The 27,046-nt window shown below is 47.2% G+C and overlaps 1 protein-coding gene across 4 annotated transcripts in view; it reads right to left on the bottom strand.

Moving 5' to 3' along the window:
• FNDC4 (fibronectin type III domain containing 4) overlaps window positions 1-27,046 on the bottom strand; it is a 761,063-nt gene that overhangs the window by 78,300 nt on the left and 655,717 nt on the right. For all 4 annotated transcript variants that reach the window (XM_069605448.1, XM_069605449.1, XM_069605450.1 and 1 more), the window contains one exon: window positions 24,128-24,243. In XM_069605448.1, coding sequence (XP_069461549.1) covers window positions 24,128-24,243 — 116 coding nt within the window. The remainder of the gene's footprint in view (window positions 1-24,127; window positions 24,244-27,046) is intronic.

Here is a 27,046-nt window from a genome sequence, read left to right as displayed (position 1 = left end):
CCTACAGGTTATGTTAAATCATCTGGGAAGTTACTAAACTTTCCCTCTGGCAGTGGAGCCAGCCCTACACGCTATGTTACAACTTCTTGGAAGTTACTAAACCTTATCTCCTGCCAGTGGAGCCAGCCCTACAGGCTATATTTTGTTAAAGCGCAATTCCATAATGGAATAACTTTACTGGGTATGTTTTTTGATAACCTAAACTCTATCCGTGAGCTAGCCAGATTCCACACCTATTGCAAGTGATGAAAGAAGGGGTTCACGTTCTCCCTCCTTATGTATTAAATGACATTTTGTTTGAGGATCTTTCATTGGGCCCTGGGCAGGAGGAAGTGGGCACACATTGGGAGCCTTCTCCTGAAGCCCTCCAGAAACCAAGCTCGAGACTAGAGTAGATAAGGATAGAGAAGCTGCTCTACCCGCCCACAGCCACTGCAAACAGCAAGTCCAATGGTAGCCACTATTGAGGGAAGTTGGACAAGATGGTGGAGTTCTGGCAGGCCCTGCTGTGGGCAAGCAGCCAGAAGGACAAAAGAAGGAACACTGGTATTCAACCAACCTAAGCCAATACATGCTGGCCTAGACAAGCAAGCCTGGCTATGATGACCACTGCAACCAGTGTTACCATTCCAAGACAATCCCAGTGGCAAGTGAGCGCCTCGAGCACAGCTCAAGCCGCTGCACCTCCATCCAAGGGTGACGCACACGTTTGAGATTTAGAATGTAGCATCGTCATGGGACAGATCAGAGCTGAGAAAGGCACAGCTGTGGTCTGTCCCCGAATCAGGATATTCAACAAGCACACTGTGTGTATTCAATGCCACCAACAAGCACCACAAAACATGTCATAATCCTTAAGGAGTGATGACAACCTCAATTGTCAAGGAGATGTGTGCCCTGGCAGGGGAGATCTTTCCAAACACTGGCAGGAGATCTCTTGAGCCAAGTGCATGCTGGATACATGTATGGATCATCAGTTATTTTTAATCAGATCCTGTGTCATTCTATTTCACTGAGGTCATCCAAACACAGGCACGTACATTTTGATCTTTGGCAAAAGGTGGAGGCTTTGCTGTTAAAGAAAAGAACCTACCCCTTCTTGTGTTACCGACGAGGTGAAGAGGAAGAGCACCCTTAGACATGTGTACCCCAATGCTTCAGAAGTCACTGCAAGATGACAGCTGCTTCCATTCTGTGGCCAACACGCTTGTGATCACAGCCTCCCAGCCTCTTCACAACACGCTGAACTGTTAAGGGGCTGCCAGCTCATGTGACAGGACTAAGCCCCCCACCCCCACAGGAAGGCCCCTTAAGGTGACCTGTAGGTTTCCTAGTCCTGTTACCACCACAGTGACTTGGTACTGCTCCAGCCATGGGCCAGCAGCCCTCATTGGCCAATTGTGATGCAAGAATGAAGAGCACCTGTCCCTCGTGCCACCCACAGCTTGCTGCATGGCAGAAGGCGTATCCAAGATGGAGTCACTTCCTGCTTGCATCCCCCTAGCTTTCCCAGGCAGTTCAAACGAGCTACAAACTCATAATGGCGGTGCACGCACACGTGACCAGTCCTTTCGCCTGCATTCATTAATTGACTTAGTGTGGGCTGAGTTAGGTGGCTCAGTGAAGGAAGGCTGACAAAGGAAAAGCGTCTTGATATGATATGATATGGCATTTGTAATGTGCCTATACACAAGTGTTTGAGGGTGCGACGAGGCAAGGAAGGGGTAACAGAGCGAGGACAGAGACAACGATCTTACTAGGGCAGGTGTCATTAAGATCACGCAAATGCAGGGGACGGGGGAGGGGCAAGGTGCCAGGGGAAAGGGGAGGGAGAGTGCTGTACATGGGATCAATACAATAACAAGAAGTGCGGCCAGCAGATGGCAGGTGCAAGGGTAACTGCAGACAGCAGGTGTCCAAAGTGCAGGTAGGGGGAGTGTAGGGTTACAGATACAGACCCATGTGCAAGGGCTGCCGGGAGGCAGTGCGGGCATGCAACTGGGCGGGCAGGGACCTGGGCCGGAATCAGAGGGTAGCCAGGTGACCAGTGCAGTAACCCCTGCCAGCTTGTCAGTCCTCTGTTGTGTACACCCTCAGTGCGCCAGCTCCCTGCACTCCCTTAACTCTTGTGCCCTCCATGACTCAGGGGTGATGTGTGTCCGACACACTTATCAAGTTTGGTAGGGTTTCACTCCGTGCCCAGCACTTCCTGCGGTATTCAATTCTCCCAATGGCTGTTGCGATGAATGAATCAGTTTACTCCGATTCTTCCTCTTGCTGCTTTCTTCCCCCATCTCTGCCACCGTTCCCCTATCGCTGTCTCTTTGGCAGGGTTTGGCTCTAGTGGGAATTGTGATGGTCCCATGACCTTTTGCCTGCCACCTCCCTTGCTTTCCTCCAGCCTTTGAATACGGTGCTAGTAGTATTTGCGGCTGGCTTGTCATCTCTCCTCACGCGCTCCATGCCTCCAGCCTTTTGAACCAATGCTATTACAATGCAGCATCTCAAAGGACATCTCTGAAGACGATCTGTGCAGGCCCAACAATGACATCAGAACGGAGACCTCCAAAACCCTCTTTCCTACCTCCTAAAAGAAGGACTCGACCACCATTGGTAGGCCTACACATGGTGCACTGGTTCCTTCCACCAGACACAGGCTCTTCAGGAGATAGCCACTGTTATGGAAGACTCTGCCACCATTGGTAGGTCTACACATGGTGCACTGGTTCCTCCCACCAGACGCAGGCTCTTCAGGAGATGGCCACTTTTATGGAAGACTCTGCCACCATTGGTAGGTCTACGCATGGTGCACTGGTTCCTCCCACCAGACACAGGCTCTTCAGGAGATGGCCACTGTTATGGAAGACTGCCACCATTGGTAGGTCTACGCATGGTGCACTGGTTCCTCCCACCAGACACAGGCTCTCCATGAGATTGCCACTGTTGTGGAGGACCTGCATGCACAGACCAGAGGGTATCAGATATCAGGTATGTAACTCTTCTTTGACCCCTAGCTGGTGCCGGTTTATGGCCCTTTCACGTGACCATAGGCCGACTCTTTATTGGTCCCCAATCACACCTGAGAGTAAGATGTTTGCATGGATGAAGGTGCAGAACGCAAGGCAATGCACACACCGGGTAATGTCACCTCCCCATGCGTCCTCTTCTGTGTTGCAAAGAGTTTCTTGGACACATACCCTTCAGTTCTTTGTTGCTTTTGTGGAAGCGGTCAGTAGCCACTGTGGTGATGGAAACACCTCCATGCTGTGTTGGGCATCATTGAGTGATGACCTTTCTCCTCTTCCTTGGTTCCCAGGGACCAGGCTTGGCACACACCCTCCTATTCTAGCCAGGGGTCAATGCATCTTGTGCGCTTACGAGGGCATTGGCCTGACCTTCCACTTACAGAAGACGTCAGGACAAGCTGAACTGAAGTCCCTATATTCACCTATTCAACAGCACTAATTCTGAGTGTTAACTCTGTTGCAGAGCTCGGCACAAGACAAGGGCACATCTTCAGAGGCTGAACTTCCGCCTCAGTTGCCTCGGGCACTAATAGGAGGCTGCTACTGTTGAGCCACAACTCTTGTATTTGTTAGTGTGTGCGTGTCGCCAAAGGAAGCTGGGAAGGGTCTACCTATGTGGGGCCTTTTAACACTGCTCTAAAATGAGGCTAACAGTGGATTTCACGTTCTACTATCTGGCAACACACCAGGGTTCCACCTCGCTGTTCCAGGTCCTAGTTTTTGGAGTTTGAGTAGGTGGTCTCTTAGGTGGCACCAGAATCCTTGGTGGTGTCCTCGGTGGACATGGTCAGGGTCTCAACATCAGATAGTTGCGTCTATCATCCATGGGACCGTCCGCATGACCACGATCACTATCCATATCCTTTTAGAGCGTGGAGTTATCCATCTCAGGGCACCCTTTCAACTTACTTGAAAATGGTGGGTTACAGCTTACTTTGCCCTGGAACTTCAAGAGGCTACCATTATCCTCCTTCGCCCAGGGGACCATCACAGGAACGGTCTTAAATGGAGTGCTAGATTTTTCATGCGGGTGCGGGCTCTGCTCCATCAGCCTGGGCTGATTGGTGGTTCCATGGCGCTTACTGGGGTATTGTTTCCATTCTGACAAGCTTCTACCACATCATTGGAGGATTCATGGAAGCATCCCTTGGATGAGAGAGAAGTCATCCGATAATTCCTCAGGACCCTGTACGTTCCAGCTCTAGTCCCTCTCGTTTCTCTTCTGTTCTCTTTCTTTGAGGTTCTCCTGAACTGCTTAGTGTCCTGGTCACCTTGTGTTGAGCAAGGAGTCACGTGTGTGTACTTCCATAGCCTGCCCAGTTGTGTTCAGAACTCATTCACCTGGAATTTTGTTCTTGAAATGTTTGTGAATGTCCTGAATCTCTTGGATTTTTTGAGATATGGGATCATGGGCCTTATTACGAGCCCTGCGGTCTGGAAATGGTGCCAGTACGTTGCTACTGACATCCTTAGTATGCCCGCAGGGGCCGTTGCTCCCGGCACGCCTAACTTGCCAGGGCACCAGCCCCTGCAGGCATGGTTTTCACTGAAGCACCGGCACCGTTAACAACAGTGCAGATGTTTCCGTGTGCCCATTCCCGTGGAGTGCTATGGGACTCCACGGGAATGGGGGCTTACACTTTCCGCCACCTGATATCCTGGGCTCCTGGGACTTGTAATGTCCCAGTGGCACCTTAATATGAGGCGGCGGAATGGTGTTACTAGTTTGGCAGCAACCCGTTGGTAGCACGGGCGGGTTACCGCTTAATTCATAATGAGGCCCCATGTCTCAGACACTAATGCACAGATGAGTGCGTAATTCCTGTGGATAGCGAGAGTAGTAGTCCTTTGCTACAAGGGAGCAGCAGTTGGTGCTAAACTTTGCAATGGCCAAAACCCCACCTAATCCGCTGCTCTGGTGACTAGACACAGGATGCGTCTGCTGGAATCAGTCTTTGAGGCTCATTTTGAGTTTGCCAATATCCTGGCGGTAAATCCGCCACAATACCAGCAAACTGAATTACTGCTAAAGGCACTCGGCTCGGCGGTTCTACCGCTAGATTATGAATGCCGGTATGCAGAGTTAGTCCCCATTCCATGCAATACCATACGGCTCCATGGAGGACTTTGCTGGTATTATAGGCGCCAGTATCACCAGCGCTTGTAATACTAGGTATTTTTGCCAGGAGGTGGAGGAATTACCTCCAGCTCTTATCTGAAAGTAATTTCTCCACCCCACCAGCAAACTCATAGCTGGCCGGTGTGGTAACATGCCGGTATACGTAATTACTGGCACACTATTACCGCATCAGTGAACTTGTAATGAGGCCCTTTCTCCCTTAGCCGTGCCTTGGTCTTTACTATGTCCAGATGTCCCTGGCTTGCTAGCGAGATGGCTCTGCCGGTGTGGAAGGCAGAGCACATCATTTTTGTCCACCAGAGCGGAAGATGCTACCGTTCTCTGAGGGACTGTTGTCAACTACTATCTTGTGTGGCGTCACACCGAGGCCATTGTACCGGTCTTTTTGGATGCGTACTGCTGTCGATAAGACCACATCCACATGGTTGAGGCTTTAGTAAGTTCATGCAGCAGCTTGGGTAGAGTCACTACCTTTGGAATAAACCATGCCATGCTTTGGTATTTGGCCATGCCAAGGAAGCTTCTGATTTCATTAACTGACTGCTGAGTGAGACCACTTTAATATCTTTCACCCTATGTGGGTCTGCAGGGATACCCTTGCTGCTGAAATCATAGCGAGAACATCCAGTCAAGACTTTAAACAAATCACATTGTTGTTTGTGGTTGTTTAACCTGCCCTCAGTCAGTCGCTGAAGCACGGTCTTCAATCTTGGAGTCATTCGGCCTCAGTGTCAGAGTAGATGAGGATCTCCTCACTCATGTTGATTACACTTTCGAGGCTGATGAAGATGTGTACCTCTGCTGTCGAGAAAAGGCTGACATTCAGCAGCTGCTACCAAAAGACCAACAGACCAACGTGTTATCAAGTGGTACTATGCACAGGTTCAGCTGATGGTTATCTTATATGATGTTAGGGTTTATACCACACACATCTGACATTTGCACTGTCTCCAGGTCCGTGGCATATTTAGGCTTTCTGCTGCCCTAGGCCCAAATAAGTGCATGCGCCCCCGCCCTGACTTTGCTCCACCTCTGCCAGACTCTGCACCTTCACCAGAGTCTGCCCCTTCAACAAACTCTGTCTCCTCTTCCAAACTACGCCCCTTCGCCCCCATTTTGTACCCCATTTTGGCTCCATAACATTATAAGGACGTTTTTAAGGTTGCAGGGATTAGAAAGTTATTGCTTCCTCTCTATTCATTCAAGCCGGTCATCTTCTAGGTTATGTAAATTGAAAGAGTGCTTTCAGATCTCTGCTCCCCAAGATTTGGAGAATGCAGTGTGTCCTACAGTCGCGTGCACTAGAGGTCATTGTTATGGCCAACTGTCTACTTGTGGTTAGGTCCGAAGACAATCCTTTAGAGGAAATGATAAGAATATAAGCTGCCTGGCAACAGGACACATGTGAGAGAAGGCTGGAATGAGGAATGTTGGTTTCAATTCCAATATATGGTTTCTCTCACAAATTGCCTGATGTCACTCTGAGAAGCACCTAGACTGGTCTGTAATATTAATGCAACGTAACTATATTTCTCTATCCGGTCTTGTGAAATGGTAAAGTTACATAGGAAATATATGCAAGTGGTACGGGCACATCGTATAGAAATGTTGAATAAAAAGAACTCAACCTCCTTCTTATGGTTATAGCTCTGATGTTAGCGGGGGGCCAAATGTAAATAAGGCAAGTGAGCGGCTGCAGCCGATGTACCCCGATCCCTTGGGCTGGAACGCCATTAAAATTTGGCAAAATCACAAATGGAATGTGTAAACTCTGCCTGGGCATAAACACCTCAGTAGAGTGAGGACAGTCGGAGAAGGTTCTTGGAGTCTGACTGTGCATTCTCACGGTGGAGTAATGGATAAGGGTGACCCTGAACATTCATGTGTGGGAAGCAACCGCAGTCCTCGCAGCTGCGCAATGCAGGCACCTTTTATGACAAATGAAGTAGTACATACTGTTTACATCACAGCTTTGGACAATTGTTCAAAATACCAAACACTCCAAAAGTAAATCTGAGGAACGGATCGGGCGATCCAGCACAAGATTACCTTTGCGGGTGTGGTTTAGGCTTTGGGTCTTGCCAGCTTGCGTTTAAGGTAATTTAAATGTTTTACTCTATTGGTTGGACTGTACAATACATAGGGACATTTTGAGATGTGTTGGTATAGATGTCCTGCTGTCGTTTGGAGTACTGTTTCACAGTAAAAGTCCTCCCTTGTATTTAAAAAATATAGTTAAGTTAAAGATTACTTATAAGCATCACAGTTGTGCATTGTGTGACATACTTTGCAGTTGGTTTTCCTGGTAGTACTGAGCGTGCAGCAGAATGTCATCAAAGACGCATGACAAACCCAGCAGGGATGCCATTTGCCCGCTTAGCATGGAGCAGCTTCTGTAACGGTGGCTGCTGGATATCTTTACGGGCACCTTTACAGCTGTGAAACAGTTTGTACCTTTGGCACACAGTTTTTGTTCTCACCAGTCTATGGCTTTGGGTTTCCTTTCAGAGGTTCCTTGATGCACTTGTGCATTCAGATTTACTCTTGGCCATTTTAACTTCTCTATGATATATTTCATGCTCACACCTTTTGGGCAGCCACAGACCTCTGAAAGTTGAGGTTCGGGGAAGGAAATTAGTGCTTGCTTCTGAACATCATTTTAGTGCCACCTGTGGGAACTCTGTGCTTAACGTAAGCTTAAGCATGCATTTAATATTGTAGAATGATGCATAATTTTTAGCTTTTACTTTTCTGAAGGGAAAACCCTAATTTTTGCAACAGTTTAAAAAATGCATGTTATGTATTTGAATAAAAAAGTGTTGCTTAACACAGTATATGTGTGTACTGATTAGAAAGAACTCCAAAGATAATGTGTTGTGGCACCAAAACAACCAATGGGGTTTTGGCTGTTTTGCATATTGAAGAGCATTTTGGGAAGATAAGAATTACCAAAGAGCTTAATATCTGTCATATATGTCTGTGGGAGTTGTATGACTGAATCACTAAATACCTAAAGCACGCTGCAATTGGCATGCATTTCGTTTTCTTTTAATAAATACAAGTCACGCTAACAATAAAAGATTTTGCAAATAACAAGCATATATACAAGTTTGGCCATGAAAGACTTAAGCTGTCAAATTGGAATGAGTGCTAACAGCTCAACATTACTGGATCAGCTAAAAGCTGGAAAAACAAAGTTGGCTATATATTTAAAAAATGACAACCAGTTCATTTAAAATTAGCTGCAATAAAATGCTGCTCCTCTGACAATCTGTTGTAAATACATCTATGCCTCAGTTGCTCATGTGGCAAAGTAGAGCGAAAAGACAAGGAGTTGTGCTTAATTAACCGTATAGAAACAGTGGCAGCTGGAATCTGTGCAGCTGTGTTCACAAGATGGATAGTGATTAATACACGTGGGTTGTTTTGTTTCCAGGTGGGAGACCTCAGGTGTAGGATGCGACAGGATGCTTTGGCTTGCCGGTGAGGTTTGCAGGTTGATTTGAAGGATGTAGAGCTGTGGCTGTTTGGGGTAGGCGGGAGAGGGCCTTGTCTAGCCGTTTTCATGGCATAGTCGGGGAGCATGTGCTGAGTGAGGGTGATTCAGCTTGAGGTTGTTAGTGAGTTTGTTTCTTTCTGGCGGATGCAATGTTTATATTGACATGTTAGGATCTCATGTACTGGTTTTGGGTACAGAGAAATTGTGAGAGTTCCTTACTTTTTTTCTGGCATGGGTAGTTCTGCGAAAATATTGGTTGTCAGGCTTCATGGGCACCACTTCTATGGCACGCTAGTCCTAAAGTTGTTCAGTGCCATTTGAGGTTTCCTGCAGGCTTGCTCTTTGTTGCTTGTTCCTTGTGTTCTTCCTGGTGGCATTTTTGTTGGACTGGTGCAAGGCCATTCAAAGAGGAAGATAAGATAGATTAAGCCGGTATCCCAAAATAGACACAAGCGATTATAGTTATTTATTTATTTAGGGTGTATAAAGTGCAAACTATGGCCCGAAGGCATCAAGGCACTGGGAAAGAGCAGTTTTACAAAAACAAGACCACAGGCTTAAGGAGCAGAAATAAAACTGAAGAGATGAGTCTTTAATAGCTGCCTCAAGGGAAGATAATTGGTCTGAACTCTCAAATGCAATGGCAAGGCATTCCTTATGCTGGGGACCAATACTGAAAAGCATCAGCCACCCATACGCTTACAACAAAATTCAGGATTTTCTTTTCAACAGAAATTGTGTTTCTGACCAAAGACTTCTAGCAGGATTATACTTTACCAGTTTTTTTCTCAGATAATCTTGCCCGGCATTATAAAGAGCCTGGTGCACAATACACTGGATCTTAAACTCCATCCATGCTTCTACCAGCAACTAGTGAAGGCAGAGAAGAAGAGCAACGGAAGGAGTCAATCGAGGAGCTTGCAAGGCCAGTCGGGCTGCTGCGTTCTGAAGAACTTGCAATCTTTGAATCTGATGCTTTGGTTGTCCTAGATAGATACCATTACAGTAATCTAAGGACCCCATAATCGAAGAGGTCACCAGTGTAGTATGATTTTCCAGAGGAAGCAGAGGAAGACTTTTTCACATAGCTTTCAATTTTCCAAAGCCAGCCTCACATATGGCAGAGATCTGGCCTTCACGTGAGCCATCAGGCAAACGTTTCACACCCAAACTCCTAACAGAGGCACAGGGTACTGTACAAGGGCCAAGGGAAGCTGGCCAGTATTGCGCATTCCATGGGCCAAGGGAAGCTGGCCAGTATTGCGCATTCCAAAAGTAATCCCTACCCTTTGTACCAACCACCATTACCTCAGTTTGATTCCCATTTAGTTGGAGCCACTTGGCTGCCATCCAGGAGCCCACGTTCTCCAGGCAGTCACACTGGGGGACGCAGTTTGAGGAGAGTCCAACTGAAAATCAACAGCGTGTCGTCCATGTAGGAATAAAAGAGCACACTGCAGTCAGCAATAAGGTTGGCCAACATCCAAACATACAGATTAAATAAAAGAGGTGATAAAGCTGAACCTTGCGGGACTCCAAAATACAGCTCAACAAGTGAAGAAAAACATCCCCCGAAAGAAACAGCCTGCGAACGACCCTCCAAAAAATGATTCAACCAGGCCAGGATGGATCCTGTGACCCCCACATGCTCCAGCCTAGCCAGCAGAATGTGATGGTCCACGGTATCAAAAGCTGCAGAGAGATCCAGGAGAATAAGAACTCCGGTCTCTCTGCGGTCCTAAAACAGCACAAGATCGTCCAACAATGATATCATGATGAGGCGGAAGCCCGACTGATATGGATGAAGGCAGTAATTGGTTTCCAGAAAACCTGAGATTTGGGCATAATCACCACCTCCATCAACTTCATAATAGCAGGAAGCAAGAGATAGGCCTAAAGTTGGCAGAAACTCGTGGATCCAGGATAGCAAACCCATTGCATGTTTAAGAGCATCTGGAACAGAGCACGTAGAAACAGAGTGCTGTATTGCAGAGGGCAACCTACTCAGAGCTTTTGGAGAAGGGCTTTCAAGACGCGGAAGGGAACAGGATTGTTCATTGATAGGGTCTAATTTAAAAAGTTCAGCCCCAGCGGGAGTGGTTGGATCAAAGCTCAGGCCGCTATGTCCAGTGCTCCCCTCCAGTCGCCGATCCTTGATGCCCTTTCGAATCTCAAGAATTTTTTCTGGAGAAGAAGGTGCTAATTTCATTGCACCTGATCTGGGCATCCAGTGGCGGAACAGGGTTCCCCAAATGGCAAAGTGAAATCTCTTTAGCCACTCTGGAGAGCTCATGAGAAGCACATGTTGCTTCTGTAATTCTGGTGGCATAATATTTAGCTTTACCGGCACAAATCATCTGATGATATGAGAGAACTGCTTGCTTCTATCTCCTAGTTCCGGCGCCAATGCCTCTCGTCTGCATTACTGCTTCTGGATTCTGAGTTCAGGGGAATACCAAGCCTCAGAGGGCTTCATCTCCCAAAACAAGGAAGATTCGGGGCTACTTTTTCGGCCACTAATTCCAGAGATTTAAGAAAGGAGCACAAAGGATCCAGCCCATTTTCATTGAGGGTTTGACATTCCTCAGATAGTAGCTCGGTCAGCTCCATCGGATTAACCTTGTGCCACCTTCGAGGGGCAAGGGGGAACATGGACCAGGAACGGAATCAAAAAATGATCCAACCAGATGACGGGGACTGGTACACAGCTGGTGAGCATTCCTGGCGCGGCAAAAATAAGGTCCAACAAATGTCTACTCTCGTGTGTGGAAAGAAGAGCCAGTGAGAGATCCAATGAACAGGTCTTCAATTTCTGAGCATCACCACCCAAAAGGCCATTGAGATGCCAGTTAAAATCACCCAACATTAGCAAATTTGGGTGAGCCAAACTAAGAATTTCCGACCAATTGAGATAGATTGGTTGAAAATTCGCCAATCCGGAGGCAGGCGGTCTATACAACAATAAAACATGGATGGTCATATTGGCATTTACCCGTGCTCTCACCAGCAAACGTTCACACGGCAGAGAATGCACCACAGGCAAGGTGAGAACGTGATACAAATCACTATGAATAATTGCTAGGCCTCCCCCTCTCCAGGGGCGGGAGTCTGGTAACACGTGCTCCAGCGTAGGAGGGCGGCATAAGTTGACATAGATCAGGGTTAGAACTATCAGTGAACCAATCTGGCATGGTGTCTTGCAGTAAAGAATTAAGATGGTACTTGTGCGCAGCTGCAGATCTGGCATTAACTAACACACAAGCCAATGGCAGGTCCTCTGGCTTCCCTCCTTTCTGGGTGTGATCCGCAGTAGGTACAGATGCGCCCCCATGTCTCCCCTATCCGCCCTCAAGACCTCCTCATAAAGTAAGGTCCCCGCAGGTGCCAATCAGATTATGCACAATATTTGTTTTGCTCACCGTGCAGCTACCACTGTTTTCTTTAAATTCAAACATTGCCCGGTCCATCCCGGACGGCTTCCGGACGCGCCCAGACGCGTTTGCCTTTTGCGCGCTTTTGGTGTGCTGCGGGCGCGTCCACTCCAGGGCAATGAATTCGGTTTGAGTGTTTTGTAGGTCTGTTCCATGTTGAGTGTCAGCTCGTTATGTTCATTCTGCCGGAACTGGTGCTTGGTGGACTGGTGCCAGGTCTTCCCGTAAGGCCGCTTCGCGTCTGTGTGCTGTAATTTTTCTCTCTCAGCTGGTGGTCCCTTAGCTGGTGCATTAAAAAAAGGCAGGCCTTCTTCTCTTGCCTGCATGTGTGCGATGGTGACATTTTCACAGGGTTGTGCTGTGCTTTATTTGTCTCTGCTTGAGTTGTGTGTTGTTCTACACCCTGGTGTACTCTAAAGCTGGGTTTTTAGTATTTTCTGAAAGCAAGGTGGTCTTCTGTTGTCTGAATTTCTTTAGGGATGGGGGTCCACAATGTTGGTATGTGGACAGCGAAACTTGTGCCTCTGTATTGGTTTGACTCGCAGCACTTGATTTGTATGAGCATGGCACTGCCATATCAGGGGAACCTTCATGGTGCCACCATTAAGCCAAGTTTGAAAGAATGATGGCTGACATCGGGCCGGCCAGCAATCTGGTCATCAATGTGGCTGTACGTGGCTAGGAAGTACTCTGGTAGGTCTTCTGGGGCAGTGGCTAAGAGGAGGAAGGAGGATCTGATGAGGGGCAACTGTTCAACAACCAAGCAGGGAGGGGCGGAGCTGGGGATCTGTGACGCCGTGCCATGGACCCGAGACGCACACCCCTAGTCCCCACCCCGAGAGCCGCGACGCTGGACCCTGAGATGTTTCTCTCAAGAGGCTTTCTGGTTTCCTCCTATCAGAGGCTCTGACTGGCTCTCTGCGAGGGCAGCCACTGCTGGTTGTTACTGCGGCAACTGGCGTGACTTTAGGGCACATGTATGTCCACAGCAGAGAGGCGATGATGTGCCAGAGACCTACCGCCATGTGTTGGCTGCCATTTGTGGGTTGCCCAACATCACAATTATTTTTAAAACAGGCTTGCCCCGAACGGTTTTATTTTGGTTTGGAAGGAGGCCTGCTTTTGTCCTGCAATTTTCCTTATGCTGCTTGCCCTTCATCATTAATGTATTAATGGACCATCAATTCCTGTATTTATTATCTATCTATCTATCTATCTATCTATCTATCTATCTATCTATCTATCTATCTATCTATCTATCTATCTATCTATCTATCTATCTATTTATTTATAAAGCGCTAAAAACCCATAGGCATCAGAGCATTATGACAACAAACAAAGGACCTCATTGGAGGCCTCATGGTATCCCGCCGGTAAATCTGGCAGGATACCACCAGACGGTATTACCATTACTGGCACTTTGTCTGCCGGAATTACTGGCAGATTCCAAGTACCGGTAACTACCGGAATTCCCCATTCCATGGAGTACATAGGACTCTAGAGGGGCAACTGCGGAATTACCGGCACCAGCCATACCGTTGCCAGTATTACTGGAATTTCTTTGTGTTGGGGTCCCGGCAACTCAAAGCTGCAGGTAAATTCGGCCACCCCACCGCCAAACTTGCAGTTTGCCGGTGCAATAACATGCCAGTAAACACACCGGCAAACACACCGGCAAACATGTAATGAGGCAGAAAGACACAAACAACAACAAGAAAAATAAGACTGGCAAAGATCGAGCTTCCGAAAGAAGCACTGTTCGGAATTCAGGCTATGTCTAAAAAAAAGGTTTTCAAATTCCAAACAAAGATAAACACAAGAAATAACTACCAAAACATTCCAATAAATGGGCGTTATCTAAGAGAGTCTGATACACATCCTCTAAGACAATTCAAGTGCATGGAACAGGGGAAGGCTGCTCCGGCCACAGCCCCCGACAATGCAGTCAGTGTTATTCCCCGTGGACCAGTCCTTCATTCCCGTCCTTTGCAGGAACCTTAGCTCGTGCAATCTAATGCAACCTGGATCAACTCTCGCTTGCAACCAACTCAAGACCTAATTTCTTAAAGACTCTCTAGTTTCCAATCTATCAGGTTTATTCACATTGGTTAAAATAAAATGGCTACGATCCATAATGAGCCCTCTTAAATTGACATCCTTAATCTCAGGCATACTGACCTTCCCTGTGCGAATATCCTTTCCCATAGGGGTAAACACACGTCTGTGAATGGAGTTTGCAGGACAAAAGGACTTTTTGGGCAAAGGTTTAGCTGTGCACAAGGAGTTGAATGATGGCAACATGTTGGAAGACATCGACCCAGATCCAATGTCAGCAACTGGGGAGGGTTCAAAACATTCTGGTGACAACTGAAATCTGCACCAGCTCTTACTGGGGGGGGGGTGCTTCAGAACCGTCTGATAATCACTCATTTCACTACCAGCTCTTGCAGGGATCATAGGGACAATAAGACAGTTTGGCAAGCAATGTACCTGGGTCGGCTTCACGTCGATTTGACAATGTTTTTCAACTCTAATCCGGAGAACCTGTGTCGCGACTTTGTCAAGAGATTACACGTATAGGCAGAAATCCATACTGTTTTTCCATTGGTTGAGGTTGAAAATAATCGTCTCCTTGATGCATTGCCAACTCCCAATATGGCTGTTGTCATCAACTGGCTTATTGTGGATTATTCTGCGAAAGGACTTCTGCTTGAGCAATCGCCATTCTCTTCGAATGAGATTGCCAAGCTTTAGACACAGCTAGAGATAGTTGGATCGAAGTGTCCAATTGCCTTTCAAGGTGTACTTCGCTAAGCGGACTCAAAGGATCCTTCCAGCAGGCGGTTTCTCTCATATCCAGCTCCACACTCACCGATGGGGAAGCCCGTATGGATCCGTTATCATCAGAATGCTCCGTTTTCTCTTCTAGAAGACGCTGCCTTCTGCAGGAGCTTCTTGCTAGTACCCCGGTCAGCCGATTATTACTCGGCTCAGTATGCATAGGAGGAGTACCGGGTTCCAGTAGTACTTGTTCCACAAATCCATGTTTAGGCAATATTTGGGTTGGCCCCTTGAATGCCCCTTGAATCAATGGACTTAGGTTGAGATGAAAGCTCCACCATTGGTCTGGCCACCCCTTGTAATAGACATGAGCAACAGACGAGGACTCAACCAAACAAAATGGGGCAAGAGGTAATAAGACTTCGATTATTTTATGAGCCCAGGTCCCAGAGACCCAAAAAGGGCAAAGCGCACGATCGCACTAGCAAAAATTGGCAAAATGAGGCGAAACCCTACTCACCGTGTCAGTCAACACATGACTGCATAGAGTGCTGAAATAAATCGGCACATGAACAGGGCTCTGCAGCTTAGCGGCAGCTCCACCCGGGCTCAGCGGCTCCACCAACTCCCAGGCTCACAAGCGGACACCAACAGCAACCAAGACGGAGCAAAAAGGAGGTGGAAGAACAGGAGAGCGGAAGAGACGAGGAGAGCGCATGGGCTCCACAGACTCCAGGCTCCCAGGCAGATGCCAACCGCAGGCGGCACCAGCATTGGAGGAAAGAACCCTCCAAAGTCCTCCCACGTCGCCCCGTCAAGCCGCACCACACACATTTTCTTTCTGTTGGTATTGTTTTGCCACCCTTGGCACTCTTTGTTGTATTCTGCTGTTGATTTTTTATTTTTTAATTTTTTTATGTACCATTTCATTGATTATTGTTAACCTCCTTGGCATAATGCGCTACAAAAGTAAATAAAACAAACAATCAAGCAAACAAACAAACAAACAGAATATCCGCCCCTGTTCTGGCCTGAAAATGGTCTCACGCATCTGAATGTCCTCATGTTGTAGACTGGGGGGGAATACCTCAAGCAAGGAATGGTTCTGGTGCAACCAAACATGAAGATTCTCACCTTGCAGTGTTGCCGCTTCGGTGGTGGGTCCAGCAATGGGAATTTTCCCTTGGGGAGCAAGATCACAAGTGTGTCTGCTTGGCCAATGGCAGATATCCACACCCCGTCAATCTGAATCCTGCATCTTTGTTAAGTCTTTATGGCATTGTTGGAAGCCCCTGTGAATGCATATAGGAGAGCACCTCTTTGTCACTGGATGATACTTGAGTGCACCAAAATCTGATCTTCACACAGGCTGCTGACTATCCTGGGCACCCTGGAGCAGCTCTTTGGGCCGTTGGACCTGGGTGCATTGGTTGAGCTACACGTATCTTGTGCACGTGTGGCCTAGTGCAGTACAATCCAGCAATGGGTGTGAGACACCGCAACTGCCTCCACTGGACGCCCGCACTGCTTGCCATTAGGGCAGTGCCTACTGATGCCATGGGGGGAATCATTCGCTAGTCTTTCAGATGATGCTCGATGACAGACACGTCGGCGTCTAGGTTGTGGTCCTACTCAATCCGCATCACAAGGACTCCCAGGTGGGACTTGTAGGATGTACTTTCTGGGGAAAGTTGTTCTGGGCCACCCTTATTTTGTTTTGTGCATTGGACTGTTCACAGGAGCTATCAAGCTGATGGACAGCTGCATTCAAGTTGTCCAGGGGTTCAGTGTGTGTTGTTTTGGCTTGCAGCAGCAGGTTGACTCTTGAATTGTCTGGGTTCTCCTGAAGAGGAACAGAAGAAGGGCTGCATCCTCTGCTTTGTAGCCCTTCTCATCTCTCATGTTAAGGTAGTAGTTGAGCTGGGAAAGCTTGGGGTCCTGTTTGCAGCCAACATGACAATTTCCCCACAATACATTAAATGTCTTTATTTCTAGGATATTGCTCTATTTACTTTCTTTTTCTGGTGTGGGTGGGGTGCAGAATAACCTTCTCTGAGGTGGTGGAAGGGAATGGGCGCCCTTGGCCATAGATTGGCCACTCTAGCTTTGGTGCCTATTGCTATGTCTGTTGCTGTGACACAGGATGGCACAGGGCACATGGAGGCTGAAGGAGGGCCCAGAGTTCTGCTTGAGCCGGGGGTGTGGGTGGGGGGGGAGGGGAGGTGTAGGGCCTCCATGGCAGGTTCAGACACCTGCACATGAGAGGGTGCAAGTGGCATCTTACTCCAACAAGACCCACTGTTGTAGGTTTCTGCAGCAGGAGACCAGAAGGCATTTCACATCTGTGAGCTTTCTGATTCCTCCTGTTTCTCACAAGCAACTTAGATTTGCCTTCTTTTTAACACCTGAATCCATTTGTACTTTGTTTTTCTTCATCTTTATTCTTAGGGACGTCCTGCGTTTTTTCTTTGTACTGTTCTCGGCTTACATTAAATCCTTTTTTCCAACGATAGAAAAAGACTTATGGCATCTTATGTGTCTGGCGGTGCAGAAAAAATAATGACGGTAACAACTATACTGCCACTTTGAGCTCACTACTCTGCCAAATACTGAATTTCAAATCCGAAACTCCTTTAGGTTGCTTGCTTTTTTGTGGTGGAAATTGGCTTTTTAAAATGGAGTCCTACGGGACTCAAAATGGGGACTAAGCGAATGATTCTATGACTCAGAATCAGGCGGCCTCTTTCCCGGTTATGCATACTTTCCACGTGCAGTAACAGTAAATGTTTGACCTTGTTAGTGCCAAGTAGTAAGGCCCTTACTGAGTAAGCCTGAGACTGTTCCTTGCCTTCTTGTCTTTTTCTGCAGTCCAGCCACGACTTCCGTCCTCATCAGTGGTAGAAGTGTACTGAAAAAAGTAGTGGAACTGTGGTCTCGGCAGGAGAGTGTAGGCGGAAGCATAGTGTGACATATGACACGGTCTTGCAGCCGAGGCATTGCAATAGTCTATGTGACTAGTAACTAAGGCTCCAATTACAACGTTACACTCGCACAGGGACATGAATGGACAAATCCTCTATATAGAATGGTGAATATGGTCGTAAAAAGAGGAATGGTAAACAGAAAAAATAAAAATGGAACACCGCTCCCGACCGTTCCCGCTCACTTCGATCACTGATCCTCATACCTCTTCTGGTGCCTTTTGGTCGGGTCACTTTGTGCAAGCCTACACGCTGCAATGCAGCATGGTCGGTCTAGACTCAGCCAGCGTTCCCTACACCCAGCAGGCCTTGCTGCTATCCAAGACCTGATTCTGATGAGCACTTGTACAGCATCTGACTGGGGGTCCAAAACTGTGGTCAGTCTGCACCCCTGAGTTTCTAAAAGAGCAGACTTTCACCCTGCCATTGCAGACCCAAGTGATGCCGGAGCTATGAATGAGGAATAACAGTGCACACAGGAAAAAGTAGAAGAAATGTTATGTTATCTTGCATTTGAATAGCGCCTACTGCCATAGTTCACGGCATTGAAGCACTTGTGCCTGTCAGAGTGGAGTACATTCAGTGGTGATAGTGAGGAGCAATGCTGATAGCGTTGCCAGGAGAGCAAGAGTTTCCCTTCGTGTGCTATCTGAGAATGTGAGATGGGAATATAATAAATACAAGCAGATTATATATCAGAAGACGGTCCACCAGATGTGGCCGCTGTGGCCTGCTGCTAGGCATTGAAGAGGCGTAACACAATAGGCCCACGGTCATGAGACGTTGTGGCCTCTTGCTAGGCATTGAAGAGGCGTAACACAATAGGCCCACGGTCATGAGATGTTGTGGCCTCTTGCTAGTCATTGAAGAGGCGTAAGACAATAGGCCCACGGTCTTGTGATGTGGTGGCCTCTTGCTAGGCATTGAAGAGGCGTAAGACAATAGGCCCACGGTCTTGTGATGTGGTGGCCTGTTGCTAGGCATTGAAGAGGCGTAAGACAATAGGCCCAAGGTCATGAGATGTGGTGGCCTGTTGCTAGGCATTGAAGAGGCGTAACACAATAGGCCCACGGTCATGAGATGTGGTGGCCTGTTGCTAGGCATTGAAGAGGCGTAACACAATAGGCCCACGGTCATGAGATGTTGTGGCCTCTTGCTAGGCATTGAAGAGGCGTAACGCAATAGATCCACAGTCATGAGACGTTGTGGCCTGTTGCTAGGCACTGAAGTGGCGTAACGCAATAGGTCTACGGTCATGAGATGTTGTGGCCTCCTGCTAGGCATTGAAGAGGCGTAACGCAATAGATCCACAGTCATGAGACGTTGTGGCCTGTTGCTAGGCACTGAAGAAGCGTAACACAATAGGTCCATGGTCATGAGACGTTGCAGCATGTTGCTAGACATTGAAGTGGCGAAAGGCAATAGGTCTATGGTCATGAGACGTTGTAGCCTGGTGCTAGTCATTGAAGAGGCGTAACGCAATAGGCCCACGGTCAAGAGACGTTGTGGCTTGTTGCTAGGTATTGAAGACGCATAACACAATAGGCCCACGGTCATGAGATGTGGTGGCCTGTTGCTAGGCATTGAAGAGGCGTAACACAATAGGTCTACGGTCATGAGACGTTGTGGCGTGGTGCTAGTCATTGAAGAGGCGTAACGCAATAGATCCACGGTCATGAGACGTTGTGGCTTGTTGCTAGGCATTGAAGAAGCATAACACAATAGGTCCATGGTCATGAGACGTTGCAGCATGTTGCTAGGCATTGAAGAGGTGTAACGCAATAGGCCCATGGTCAAAGAGACATTGCAGCATGTTGCTAGGCATTGAAGTGGCGTAACGCAATAGGCCCACGGTCAAGAGACGTTGTGGCCTGTTGCTAGGTATTGAAGACGCATAACACAATAGGCCCACGGTCATGAGATGTGGTGGCCTGTTGCTAGGCATTGAAGAGGCGTAACACAATAGGTCTACGGTCATGAGACGTTGTGGCCTGGTGCTAGTCATTGAAGAGGCGTAACGCAATAGATCCACGGTCATGAGACGTTGTGGCTTGTTGCTAGGCATTGAAGAAGCATAACACAATAGGTCCATGGTCATGAGACGTTGCAGCATGTTGCTAGGCATTGAAGAGGCGTAACGCAATAGGCCCACGGTCAAAGAGACGTTGCAGCATGTTGTTAGGCATTGAAGTGACGTAACTCAATAGGTCTACGGTCATGAGACGTTGTGGCCTGTTGCTAGGCATTGAAGAGGCGTAACGCAATAGATCCACAGTCATGAGACGTGGCCTGTTACTAGGCATTGAAGAAGGATAACACAATAGGTCCATGGTCATGAGACGTTGCAGCATGTTGCTAGGCATTGAAGAGGCATAACACAATAGGCATTCTTTTGCATTGTGCTCATTTTTAAGGACACTTTTGTTTATGGACAAAATTGATCACTATCAAAACAGTATTTGAAAGTTGCATTCCGAGAAAAGGATTAAAATAGATCGATTGCTATTCATAATTGAATTCCATGTAAATTACGTATCGGAACTTGCTACGTTTACACTTTTGAGTATGCAGGTCCCTTCGCCGTGGTTTTCCCCTTTGATCAGCAGACTGTGTAAGAGGAGTGTAAAAAGGTGGAGCACACGTTTGCATGCCACCCTTTTGCACTCCGTCATGCAAAATTAGTAAACGCTGCCTGCCAGGCAAGCATGGCAGGCAGTGTTTACAATGGGAACCGGGCCTGCTCTTCGCTGGTGGAAAAAGCAGGCGGATTCCATAGAATCCACAGCATGTGCACCAGCATGAAAATACATGCTAGTGCAAATGCTGGACTATTTCCCTGCCGAAGATGAGGGCCGAGGCGGGATCGTAACATGATCTGGGTCCTCTCTGCCATGCAAATAAACGAAAATGAGCCGCAACTTAAATTCCATGCGCAAAAAGCCCAACCTGAAGCCTCAGTTGGCCATGTTCATGATTTCATTTGAGCCAAATCAGTCATTTAATTCCTTTAGTATAATCTGGCTAAAGAACTTGCAGACTATGGGCCTCATTACGAATTTGGCGTCATTCCGGCAGTAAATCCAGCAGACTACCGCCAAACGGAATTACTGTTACTGCCACTTGGCCCCATGGATTTACCACAGGATTACAATTGGTTGGAAGGGGGTTAGTCCCCATTTATGGAGTACACAGGATTCCATTGGGGATTTTTGGTGGAATCCCGCACTGCCAACCTTGTAATAAGATCCCTAGGACCCTGTGATGAGCTGGGTGGTATTCCGGCAGTAAATCCACCGGAATGCCATCTAAACGGAATTAACGTCGGATTACAAGTGGTGGTGGCGGTGTTAGTCCCCATTAATTTGCAGTCCATAGGACTCCATTGGGGATTTCGGCAGAACTGCAGATGGCGGAATTACCGCAGCTGTAGTTCCACCGATTTTGCCTATTCTTCTGAGGAAAGTGGGAGGATTTACCTCCATCCAGCATGATGCTGGTGGTAAATCCCCCACTCCAAGGCCAAACTCGTAGTATGGTGGAGTGGGAAAAGTGGCAGTAATTCCGTTACCGCCACTTTTTCCCCCCACCGCCGTACTCGTAATGAGGCCCATCTATATCTAGTAGGCTAATTGGCTTGTAAGAGGATGGTATATTTGTAGGGCCCTTATTGTTCAATAGAACGCCATTCTTGAGCATGCAGAACACCTCTCCTAGGGTTCATGCTTGATCCAGGTGCTTTGCCTCTGGACAGATGATTAATCGCCTTCTGATTCTTTGGAGGTAGCGAGACTCCTGCATATACCAACATCCGGCAAAGGACCACTAGACATACTGGGAGAGAGCAAGGGGCTGGTGCTTCATCCCTGGCATTCCTCTCTAGAGCATGAAACTGGCACGGTCCCACCTTCTCTCTTTTATAGGTGCCCAGTGATGGACCTTGTTCTCCAATCACCTCCTGGGATCTTGGCTTCAATGCATGAACTTAAAACAAAAGAGGGTTGGAGGGGCATGGGACCCTTTCCCTCCCCCACATCCCTGACTTAATGGCCGTCATTATGAGTTTGCTGGTATCCCGCCAGTAACGGCAAACTACAATTACCATCCCTGCCGCCCGATATCCCAGTATTACTGGGATGTTACAGGTCAGCGCAGAGCCGGTAAGTTGTTAGCGGTGCCGGTGTTTCTGGCATTTGTTTGCCGCTAGGGACCTGAATGACTGGCAGGTCAGGCCTGCCGAGAGATCCATGGCCCCCACCACATTTCACACTTGAAGTGTGCCAGCCCGGAACAAATGCTGCAGCCGGAATTACCGGCATTTTTTCCAAACTGGCCCACTTGCAATGAGTCCCAAAGAGTCTGCCGCCAGGGGGGCAAAACATTTAGGGGTTCCATATAAGGGGACAGCAGAAACCTCAAACATCTTTTCAGACCATGGAATTCCGAGGGGCAATGCTTCCAACAACACTTTGACTCCATTCTGTATTGCAGGCGACGCTATACAAATATATGGCAACATTACATAACATTTAAATGGACCTGAGCCCTAGGCATCACGTCTCCGGAGGTTATGCCTACCATTTTGCACTGCTGCTCTTTCAATTTGCTGCCATTTCTTTTAGCCGCGATACATTATTCTTTTTTTTTTAGATTAATAGCATTCTGTGCTCTTATCTTAAGACAGAAACTTTGCATGCGTCTTGCGTATCTGATGTTGTGATGACACACTCAGTCCGATTTATAGCATCTATGGGCCTCATTACGAGGTTGGAGGTAGCCCTGGCACCATTAGCGCCATGGCTGCCTCCAAAATCATTCCGACTCCGGTCTGGTGGATGGAGCAATTACCGGTCCATTCTGAGGTTGGAAGGACCGGTAATTTCCCATTGACCAGAGCCATTCCTCATTCCCACTTGAGACCCCATAGGGCTCAATGGGAAGGCGGCAATAACGGTACCGCAAATTGCGGTACCGTTATTGACCCCGGTATCCCTTTGAGGGTCCCGCCCTTAACGCCCGGTAAAACCAGGCGTTAAGGAAGGACCTGCAAAGGGAACTCGTAGTAAGGCGGTAAGGGATTACCGGCACTGGTGCCCTTACCGGTGCCGGTAACCCCTTACTGGCCACCTCGTAATGTCTCACTTTGGCTCGCTGCTTCCAAGTATATGATGAATAAGATGGTGGTTCCATCCTGTTCATGCAAGGACTTAGGTGGTCTTCCAGCTGGGGCCCCCACCTCACCCTGCCTCTGTTCATTTTTAGATGGGCAACTCATCATTTGAGCAATCATTGGTTGCATTCCCATTGTAGCACATGTGAAGGATTAAGACATTATGACCACTATTATTATTATTATTAGCGTATTTATTGAGTGCGGACCATGCTTCTGAAAGCAACAGAGCACTATCAGTTCTGCAAAGTTTGCATGGCTGGACCAATCTTCAAACGGCATGAGGATATCACCTATCACCAAGTGTGTTCTGACTTGACTTTTGGACTGAAATTATGGGGCTTATTATGGGTTTGCCGGTAACCCAACGGTAATTCTGGTGGGTTACCGGCAAACCCGACTTACCGTGATCGACTCCCGATATCCAGGTATTACCAGGATATTACAGGTGCCGGCAACAGAGGTAAGTTCCCATTCCATGGAGTCCTATTGGACTCCATGGAATGGGTTTGCCCCAATCACCGGCACCGTTAGTATCGGTGCCGGTGCTTGCGGCAATTATTTTCCAGTATGGGACTGAACTACTGCCAGGTCAGTCCTGCTGGTGGATCAAAGCTCCTATTCAGAAATACTGACAATTCGGTATGGTTTCGGCAGTTCGTATAAATGTTTATAATTCTAGGTTTGTATGCATTTAGGAAGACTATAATGCCTACCATTGCATGTCAAGGCACGGCGAGCTAAAATGCAGAGTTAGACCCTCTTTAGCGGATAACATGCAATAGAACAGGTTATCGAATTCTGGAACTCTCTCTATCACGCTTATGTTGGAAACATTGTACGGGGATCACCACCCTGGACTGGCATAGGTGAGCGTAGTCTCCCAGGGCAACTTCAAATTTGCTTCTGTGGAAGTAGCAATGAGAAGAATTGAATTAAGAATTTAATTCAGTTAATTCCATTTGATGTAATTGATTTGGGGACTTCAGATGCTCAAGTCCTACTCAGCCATCCAATGCCGAAATGATCTTCAAACCAGAAGTAAGTTAATGATCCTCTCACAGCGGCTTGCGTCAATGGCGAGCTATGTCGGAGGACTTACCTGCTGAGAGATGGCATAGCCAATGATGATGTCACCCTCTGGGACATCCCAGGACACAGTGGCGGAGTTGGCCTTGAGTTGCGTGACCGTCACATTGACCGGAGACGGGGGTCTGTCTGTGAAGCGCAGAAGAGAACGATAGAGAGGTGCGGAGGAACGAGGAGGGCGCGGGACAAAGAGAATGATAGGGAAAGCAACAAAGACGAGCACATAACAAGAGGACGAAAGGAGACAAGAGGACAAAAGGAGACAAGAGGATAAAAGGAGGAACACATGCAGGCAAAGAAAGTAGGAGAAAGAAGTGAGGAAAGCAAAACCAAAGTGAAGGGACCAGAAACACGAAAAAGAAAACGAAGTTCATGAAATTGAGAGGATGAAGAGAAAGAGGCAGAGAGAAAGAGAGAAAAAAAACAAGGAGAAATATTAGTTTTGGCAGTCTAGGAAAATCAGAAAGTTGTTCCTGATAAAACATCACCATGTTTATTATTATTAAAAAACAGTTATTTGATGCATCCTTTAAATATAGCCCTAGGAATAATACACACCCACTACACGCATGATGCACAACATCATTTTGGTAGTTCTTAAGGCTACGGACAAGGACATCAACTCGTGGTCTGAATATCTGAAAATTACTTTCTAATAATGGGCTTGAGGAAAAATTCTGCATTAAAAACTTTCTTTTTAGAAACATTTTTCTCAAAACCATCTCCCCTCACTAAATCATTAGTGCATTTTTGAAAACTGAGGTTTCTGCATTCTCCCCCTCACAAAAAATATAAAACAAAAAAGCATACAAGATCAAACAGCCTCAAAAACAAACAAAAGACATTGGACCTCATTATAAGTTTGCCGGTCCGGGAACTACGGTACCGGTAAGCATGCCGGTACCATAGTTGCCAGACCGGCAAACTATGAGTTGTGCTTGCAAGTCCCTTACTGCCTGCCAGGTCGGACCTGGCTGGCAGAAAGGCACACACGAGCACAGCATGTCGGATATACCGGCACCGTTATAAACTGTGCTGGTGCATCCGACCTCCCCATTCCCATTCAGCCCTATGGGGGCGAAAGGAATGGGGAGCATCTTTTTTGTGACACCGCCGACAGGCACGGCTACCGCCGATGTCATAACGAGGCCCATTTACAGAAGAGGACAGAACTAAAAAAAGGAGTAAAAAATCAAATCAAATCCAAAAGAAAGTAGTCAGAAGGAATTATCCTTAAAGCAACGGACAAAAGCCAATTTACTCATAAAAAAGAAGTTGAGAAGATATAATTCAGAAAGAGGTTCTTACAAAGAGGACCAGACAGCCGTCAACCAGCGTCAACGGATAAGGTAGGCACTGTTAGTATTACTGGTACAAAAACTGCCACTGATAGCTACACTGTCATTCACCTCATCCTACACCAACAGCACTTGCAATCAATACACCATCCATTCACATCCGTAAGACTCCCCACACAATCCAATGTGAAAACAAACTGATTTAAACACTTGTGATACTGTGAAACCAAGGCCTTTCTGCCACGAAACAGGAATCTCAAGCCTAGGTGTGCTTTCACATGTCTGCCATTTTGTGAAGCCTAAATCTTCCTCCCACTGCCCAGGAATCTCAATGTAGAGGAGCAGCAGCATGCCTCTCCAGGAAATCCTGCCCCCAACATACTATATGTTGGAAGCCTGAGATTGTGCCATGCTTAACACCAGCAATTGTGACCATACCACAGCGAATATTCGAAAGAGGGTATCCTCTGAGACGACAATCTGAGGGAGGAACTCCCTGAAAGAATAGGAAAAAGAGTGAACGAGAAGCCAGTTACGTCACAAGAGGCGAATGAGACGCATTAATAATATCGGCTGAAGAGAATGCATGGATCTTGCAGAAACTGATGACATAAACTTTCATGTGCGAAAAGTAGATTGCACGTGTGCGAAGCACTGCAGAAAATGCAAGCCGTTCAATAACGGTAAATAGATTAAGTAATCTTAGAAGCTGGCTATATGTAGTGAATAGACTGCAGGAGAAGCCGCCATTGAATAGAAACTGGACATCAGTGTCATGAATTTAGTAAGTCTGGACCCATAGAGAGAAAAGGCGAGAACTGTGGCACAGCAAGAATAAACTGAGATCCTGGAAACGAATGGCGAGGCTGTTAGCATGGTATCAGAGCTGAGGCAGCCAAGGTTGGTTATCTATTCTTGAAGGCAGTGAACGTGTGAAGCTGAATCATCCCTTGTTATGGTGTAAAGAAAGAACACCAAGCATGCCAGGTTTAATTAATTTAAGACATTTAAATGCTGCAAAATGGACCAAATACTGGTCTCCTGTCATGTGAGCCAAGGATGGAAATAGAGATGAGCGTGGAGTACTAGAATAACGATAGTTAGTGCTTTCACTCCCATATATTCCCAGAAACAAGAATACTTTACAAGGCCAAGTTCAAGGACAATTTTCATAGCAGAAGGCATGGGTGATGAGATGTTGGGCTATTTGGGTGGGTAGGTAAAGTCAAGTCCACCTCCTGGCACCTGGGTCTGAGCTTATGCGCTGCTAAGTGAACCGACTGTTCCAGACATGGCATGTGCGTGCCAACCAATTATAGAGGGTCGCATAACGAAGGGCCTTATAGTTTAAGAGCCAATGATATACTGTCTACTTAATAGTGTTAAAGATGACATGTTTTAGAGGTAGGCATAAATTGTACACCTGACAGTGGGCAGCCAATCACAATCTCAGCCTTATAGAAAATATACTTAGATGTTCCCCTTGAACCTATCACAATCCATCATAGGTTTTTCTTATTTGCCGCGTAGTATGATGTCACGGCTGATGTATCTTTAGCATATAAGGTTGTTTTATGGGAAATGTACTGAGAGCTCGTGCGAACATCTGTTGCTGTCTGTTGTAACTCCCTGTT

The sequence above is a fragment of the Ambystoma mexicanum genome, chromosome 4p (genome assembly GCF_040938575.1).
Source record: "Ambystoma mexicanum isolate Mex_15411 chromosome 4p, UKY_AmexF1_1, whole genome shotgun sequence".
In the NCBI taxonomy this organism is placed as follows: domain Eukaryota; kingdom Metazoa; phylum Chordata; class Amphibia; order Caudata; family Ambystomatidae; genus Ambystoma; species Ambystoma mexicanum.
Note: the sequence above shows the minus strand (reverse complement) of the source record. Positions and strands in the feature narration are given on the sequence as shown.